The 7852-nt window shown below is 42.3% G+C and overlaps 1 protein-coding gene across 1 annotated transcript; it reads left to right on the top strand.

Annotated features, from left to right (window-relative positions):
• The first annotated feature begins 5467 nt into the window (after positions 1-5467).
• Positions 5468-5911, top strand: LOC138899101 (uncharacterized). The gene has a single exon (XM_070185218.1). The coding sequence runs from the start codon at positions 5468-5470 to the stop codon at positions 5909-5911; it is 444 nt and encodes a 147-aa protein (XP_070041319.1).
• Positions 5912-7852: the final 1941 nt, after the last annotated feature.

The following is a 7852-nucleotide window of genomic DNA, read 5'->3' as shown; positions in this document are numbered from 1 at the left end:
CTCTCTTTACGAGCAAACGCAAGCTCTTCATTAGAAATTCCCTCCTTAACCGGAGCATATATATAGGTATAGTGAAACTCATCAAGTGGCTACCATAATTCAAATCTGGAATTTACAAATACACTGGCTTCTTGCCAAGTTTTACGCACGATTTTATGGTAATGTGATATAGGAAATGCCGAGGCGTATGGCCCGATCCAACATAATAAAACTATGCACTGCCGAGGGTCGAACGACCCGAACCATATGATAAATCAATTAACCTGCCAAGGCGAACGACCCGCTCCTATGAGAGTGTGGTACATAAATCCTGCCGTGGCGAATGACCCGATCCCATAAGAAGTGAAATACATAATCCTGCCCAGGCGAACGACCCAATCCCATTAGAATAAGAAGCTTTGATGGGTCCCCACTCATGAATAAACGTGTGAGTTGTAATTTATTTAATGAAAACCTTTCGATGAAACATATATATATATATATATATATATATATATATATATATATATATATATATATATACCGGAGCCATGCCTTAAGAAGAGAATATTATCTGATGGCTAATCGTGAACCCGTGAAGTCTCTACAATAGCAAGCCTACTCTCAAATAGAATGTAAAGCAGGGGAATTAATAAGCGAGAGACTACTCAAATAGTACATCTATAGCTTGATGTGAACCTAAGTCTACCCGGACAATAACATGAATGTAGCTACATACGGGCTCTCGTCACCTCGCGCGTACGAAGTCCCCACAACAAGTAGCACACATCAACCATATCACCTAGGGGTAATTTCCCCCTCACAGAGTTAGACAGGAGAATTACCTCGCTCCGAAGTCCCATAACCGGCTCCAACGCCACTCTAACACCTCAAACCGATGACCGCCGATCCAAAACTAGTCAAATAATATGCAACGCAATCAAAATATACTCTAATACTCATAATTAATCAATTTATAATAATTTTTAACTCCGCTCGAAAAATCGATAAAGCAATCCTCCGGCTCATGTGCACGGATTCCGAAATTATTCGAAGATAAACACTACTCATGGCATTACGAACTCCAATATATAATTTATTCTCAATTCCATGCCCAAATTCGTGGTCAAAATCCAAAAATAGCAATTTTTAGGTTTTTCTTCAAAATCCCAAATTTTTACAAATTTTCATGTCTTAATCCATGTATAAACCTTGTATTTAACTCACAGCTAGAAGAAATCACTTACCTCTTGATGATGATGGAACCCCCTCTCAAAATGCTCTCATAAATCGCCTAACTCCAAGTGGGAAATGAGGGAAAAGGGCTAAGTCTCAGAATAAAAGCCCTTGGCTCCAGTTGCAGATGTCGCATTTGCGACAGGGAGGTTCGCAAATGCGACCTTCGCAAATGTGAACAAAGCATCGCAAATGCGACCCCTGACAGAGTTGGCTTTTTTCGCTAATGCGATACTGAATTCGCAAATGCGAACTCTTCAGGCTTCACAAAAGCAACAATATTGTTACAAATGCGATCCATTCCCTCATCAGCCCAAGTTCACAAATGCGAACACTTCCTCGCAAATGCGATGGTTGCGACCAAAACATCGTAATTGTGATCATACCAGAACCAGCAATCCAACTTCTAGAAAAAACACTCCGAAACTCACCCGAGCCCCCGGGGATCCAAACCAAACACCCATAAAAGTCAAAAAACATAACACGAACTTGCTCGAGGTCTCAAATAACATCAATCAACGTCAAATTCATGAATCGCACCCCATTCAAAGCTTAATGAACTTTAGAACTTCAAACTTCTACAATCGATGCCGGAACCTATCAAATCGCGTCCGATTGACCTCAAATTTTTCACACAAGTCATAATTGACATTACAGACCTACTCCAACTTCCGAAATCATAATTCGACCCCGATATCAAAAAGTCCACTCCCGGTCAAACTCCTCAAAAACCTTCAAATTCCAGCTTTCGCCAAATGACCTACAGACCTCCAAATCCACATCCGGACGCGCTCCCAATACCAAAATCACCATACGGAGCTATTCCAAGGCTCAGAATCCCAAACGAAAATCAATAACATTGAAATTCACTTCAACCCAATTTTAGGAAATTCTTCCAAAATGCCAACTTCCATAATATGCGCTGAAACGCTCCAGGATCATCCAAAACCCGATCCGAACATACGCCCAAGTTCAAAATCATCATACGAACCTATTGGAACCTTCCAATCCAGATTCTGATGTCGTTTACTCAAAAATCACACTTTAGTCAATTCCTCCAACTTAAGGCTTCGAAAATTAGAATTTTCTTTCCAAATAAACTCCGAACTTCCAGAAATTAAATTTTGACCACGCGTATAAGTCATAATACCTGAAGTGAAGCTGCTCAAGTCCTCAATCTGCCAAACAATACACTAGGGCTCAAAACGACCGGTCGGGTCGTTGCACATCTTTAATGGATGCGTGTGGTTCCACTGCAGGAGACACTGATCAGTGATAGCGGTACACCCTCTTCCCAGCAAACTTGATGAACCTCACTTCATTTCGGGGTCATGTATCTTTTGTTCCTTGTGTATGGTGTTTGAGGTATAGCCGGGGCCTTGTTGTCGGTATTATTATAATACTCTTCTGTATCTATTAGAGGCTCCGTAGACATAGTGTGGGTAATATATTGGTGCTGGGGATATCAAACAATGTTATATTGTGTTTAAGTTACTTGTTCAACTTTAGACCAGGAAAATGTGTGTGAAATTTGTGACTCTAAAATGATGTAACTAATGGTAAGAAATTGGTATTGCAGACATAATCACCTTATTGTCTATTTAATGAAAATATGTATTCTCTTTATTCATGGATGAGTTTTTGTTAGAAGGAAATCTAATAGGCTTTCTCGAACGGGTTCACTCGATTGAGCGTCGGTCGCGCTCCTCGAGTTCGAGGCATGACAAACTTGGTATCAGAGCCTAAGGTTTTAAAGTGTCCTAGGATATCTCGGAGCCGTGTCTAGTAGAGTCCTTCTTATCGCTGTGTTGTCAACCACATCTATAATTAGGTTGCTATTTGGGCATTTAGGAATAATACTCTTCTTTCATGTTCTCGATCGTACGATAAAGCTGATTTTAAGATTGTTTCTCCTTTAACTCGTGTGTTGCTCTAATTTTCAGTACATGGCACCTAAGAAGAAGGCAAGAATTGGCCAGAGAGACAATGTCACCGAGGAGTGGCAGTTGATTCTATATTTGATGATGTGGGTGAGCACCCTAGGGGTTAGGATATTCCCCCAATTAATACAATGCCTGATTCTACTATAACTGATCAGACCGCACTTGTCCCTACACCTACTGAAGGTGCAACGGTCCCTCTAACTGATATACCAGTTCCACCTCCAGTTCTAGCTTCCGATACCGGTGTTTATGATGGGGATCTTAGCAGATCCATACAAATGTTGGCTCAAATAGTGGCTTCCCAAGCCTAGAGATCAAATGTTACACCCACGTATTCTAGTCATCCAGGGGATTCTGCTAGTTCCAGGGTGAATAGGTTTCTCCAGTATTTATGGGTACTAACCCAGATGAGGACCCCAGGACTTCATTGATGAGATGCACAGGGCTCTCCGAGTTATACGTGCTACTGAGACAGAGACAATGGAGTCGGACTCTTACCGCCTTAAAGAGGTGGCATATTCTTGGTTTGAGCTATGAGAGGAGTCCCGTGAGGAAGGGAGCCCTCTAACGAGTTGGGGTGAGTTTGTCGATGCCTTTATTGACCATTTCTTGCTTGCCGAGACTAAGACAGCCCATGCTGCTGAGTTTGAGAGCCTTTATTGACCATATGAGATTCGTGCACCTGTCGAAGTATGCTATTTACATATTATCCACTATGGAGGCTAGAGTGCGCCAGTTTCTGTAGGGATTTGGTCCCTTGGTAATTATCGAGGACACTACAGCTGCCTTGAATTCTGATATGAACTATAAGAGTATGGTGGCATTCGCTCAAGCAACAGAGATCCGCAAATTAAGGAACAAAATGGAGTGAGAGGGTAGTAATACGGCTCAGTCTGCGGGCAACTTTGGTGGTTCTTCTGGTGGCGGTAGGTCAGCATTCAGGGAAGGGTCATCGGGCCATCTCAGTCCTCTGCTCAGTCTTTGGTTAGTTCACAGCCATCAGGGCCCAGTCAGCAGCAGTGGAGCCATTTCATGCTAAGTTAGGGCAACATGGGCTCTTACCAGCAGGGTCGACATGGTGGTAGATTCCAGCAGCATCCAAGTCCCCCGTGCTCTAGGTGTGGAAAGATGCACATAGGAATATGCTACATGGACTTTACCCATATTCTACGGGTGCAGATTGAGGGGTCACATTCGGAGGGATTGTCATTCGTCCTGCCAGGGTACGGGCAAGGGCACGACACAACCATCCAGTTCTGTTGCTACTACATACGTAGCACCTCATCTAGCTCGAGGCACACCAACACCCGCAAGACATGGTGCAGCTAGGGGTGGAGCACAGAGTTTGGAAGGATTCAGCCGTTTCTATGCTATGAGGGGTCGCCAGAATTCAGAGACTTCTCCAGATGCTGTCATAGGTATATTGACTGTCCAATCTCATGATGTGTATGATCTTATTGATCCCGGTTCCACTTTGTCATATGTCACTCCTTATGTTGCTATGGGATTTGGGATAGAACCGGAATAGCTTAATGAGCCGTTCTCTGTATCTACTCCGGTTGGTGAATCTATTATGGCCGCGCGGGTTTATAGAGATTGTGTTATCACGTTGCGTGGTCGGGACACCATGGCCGATCTCATTGAATTGGGGTGAATCTGTCACATTCTTGGGTCATGTCATCTCTAGTGAAGTAATTAAGGTTGATCCTCAGAAAATTACAGCTGTGAAGAATTGACCGAGGCCTACAACTCCAATAGAGATTCACAGTTTCTTAAGATTAGCTGGGTATTAAAGAAAGTTTATGGAGGGGTTCTCTACCCTTGCCTCTCCATTGACTAAATTGACACAGAAGGCAATTAAGTTCCAATGGTCAGATATTTGTGAAAGGAGCTTCAATGAATTGAAAACGAGATTGACTACGGCACCAGTGTTGACTCTACCAGAAGGTACAAATGGGTTTGTAGTATATTGTGATGCTTCGAGAATCAGACTTGGGTGTGTATTAATGCAACATGGCAAGATAAAATCTTATGCTTCTAGGTAACTCAAGAATCATGAAAAGAACTATCCAACACATGACATAGAACTTGCGGCGGTGGTATTTACATTGAAAATTTTGCGTCATTATTTATATGGGGTCCATGTGGATATATTCACGGGCCATAAGATCCTTCAATATATTTTCAAGCAGAAGGAATTGAATCTGAGGTAGAGAAGATGGCTTGAGTTACTCAAGGACTACGACATTAATATTCTATATCATCCGGGGAAGGCTAATGTTGTGGCGGATGCTCTTAGCTGGAAATTTATGGGTAGTTTAGCACACTTGGAGGCATATCAAAAGCCATTGGCCAACGAAGTTCACCGATTGTCTAGTTTGGGAGTTATTCTTGCGGACTCTAGTGAAGGAGGGGTGATTGTGCAAAATAGGGTTGAATCATCACTTGTTGTAGAAGTCAAGGAGAATCAATACAACCATCCATTATTGGCACAATTGAAAGAGAGGATTCATAAACATAAGACTATGGCCTTTTCTCTTGACATGAGTGATGGTACACTAAGGTACCAAGGGCGTTTATCTGTTCCAAATGTAGATGATCTACGGGAGAGAATCATGACTGAGGATCACACTTTTAGGTATTCCGTGGACCCGGGCTCTACGAAATTGTATCGTGATCTTAAGGAAGTCTATTGGTGGAATGATATGAAGATAAATGTAGCGGACTTTGTGGCGAGATATCCAAATTATTAGCAAGTGAAGGCCAAACACCAAAGGCCCGGTGGGTTGGAACCGAATATAGAAATTCCAATGTGGAAGTGGGAAATGATTAATATGGACTTTGTGGTAGGACTACCTCGCACTCCTCATAAGTTTGACTCGATTTGGGTGATTGTGGATCGACTCACGAAATCAGCACACTTCTTGCCGGTTAAGGCTACCGACACAGCGGAACAATATGCTCCGTTATATATCAAAGAAATAGTCAGGTTGCATGGCACTACAGTTTTTATCATTTCTGATCGGGGGGAACATTTCACGGCTAATATGTTGGAAGAAATTTCAGCAAGGTTTGGGTACTCGGGTGAATCTTAGTACAACCTTTCACCCGTAGACTGACGGAAAGGCAGAGCGGACTATTCAGACGCTTGAGGATATGTTGCGCATTTGTGTTCTAGACTTCAAAGGTAGGTGGGATGATCATTGGACACTCAAAGAATTTTCCTACAACAATAGTTATCACGCTAGCATTCAGATAGCACCGTTTGAGGCTTTATATGGTAGGTGATGTAGATCTCCCATTGGGTGGTTCGAGATTGGGGAAGCAGAGTTGATAGGGCCAGACCTCGTGCATCGGGCTATGGAAAAAGTTAAGATCATTAAGGAGTGGTTGAAGACTGCTTAGAGTCGCCAGAAGTCCTATTCAAATGTTTGTCGTAGGGATTTGGAGTTCAAAGAAGATAGTTGGATATTCTTGAAGGTTTCCCCTATGAAGGGTGTAATTCGATTTGGTAAGAAAGGGAAATTGAATCCGAGGTCTATCAAACTGTACAGAATTATTCAGAGGATCGGTGAGGTGGCGTACAAGATTGATCTACCACCTGAGATGTCATTAGTGCACCCGGTGTTTCATATGTCTATGTTGAATAAAGTAGTTGGTGACCCGATACGCATTGTTCCGGTTGAGACTATTGAGGATAATGAGAAATTGACTTATGAAGAGATTCCAGTTTCTATTATTGATCATCAAGTCCGAAAGTTGAGAAATAAAGAAATTGCCTCCGTGAAAGTGCTATGGCGAAACCAACGGGTTGAAGAGGCTACTTGGGAGGCTGGGGAAGAAATAAAGAAAACATATCCTTATTTGTTTGAATAGCCATGTATTTATAAAATTATGTTTTATGAAAATTCTAAGAGTTACCTTCTATGAATTATGTATCATTGTACAGTTGATGTTAAAGGTGTTCCTTTTCTGGTAATATATTGCTTATGAGGCCACATGTGGTGTTGTTTTTATGTTATATTGCGTTATCAGATTAAGTATATGTTGTTAGGATTGAATTGGTTTCTAGGATTCTTTGACAGGTGGATAGGCCCAGTTATAGAGGAGACTCTGGCGAAAGTTTTGGAAATTTAAAGAGTTGCCAAATTTTGCAACTACTGGTGTGTGTAAATTAACAGTTGGGCCACATTTGATGCTAATGTCAGATTTTGACCCTCATTTGAGGATGAATGATCCTAAGTGGGGGAGAATGTAAGGCCCAGTAAAAGTTATTAAAGGTAATTTAAGGTTTCGTGGTGCCGAAGTAGGCTTACGTGTTTGAACAGTACGCTGAGGAGTTAAAGGAAATATTTAGCAGAAAAAGGCATTTCTACGGTCCATTATGTGGCCGCAGAATGGTCGCAGAGTGAGGCAGGACAGGACAGGTTTGGGTGCCATTCTGCGGTCGACTATACGACCGCATAACTGTTCTGCGGTTCATTATGCGACCGCAGAACAGGTCTGTGGGCCGCATAGTGACCGTAAATCCAGGCAGAGTTGCCTAGTTCCGTTGGTTCATTTTGCGGACCATTTCATGGACCACAGATGCATTATGCGGTCTCATATGCGACTGCAGATCCTGTTCCGGAGCTTCATTTTTGGGTTTTTATAACTCGACCCTACTTCATTAAATAGGCGATATGTACCATTAT

The sequence above is a fragment of the Nicotiana tomentosiformis genome, chromosome 9 (assembly GCF_000390325.3).
Source record: "Nicotiana tomentosiformis chromosome 9, ASM39032v3, whole genome shotgun sequence".
NCBI lineage: Eukaryota > Viridiplantae > Streptophyta > Magnoliopsida > Solanales > Solanaceae > Nicotiana > Nicotiana tomentosiformis.
The sequence above is the reverse complement of the archived record's forward strand: the minus strand, read 5'-3'. Positions and strand labels throughout refer to the sequence as shown.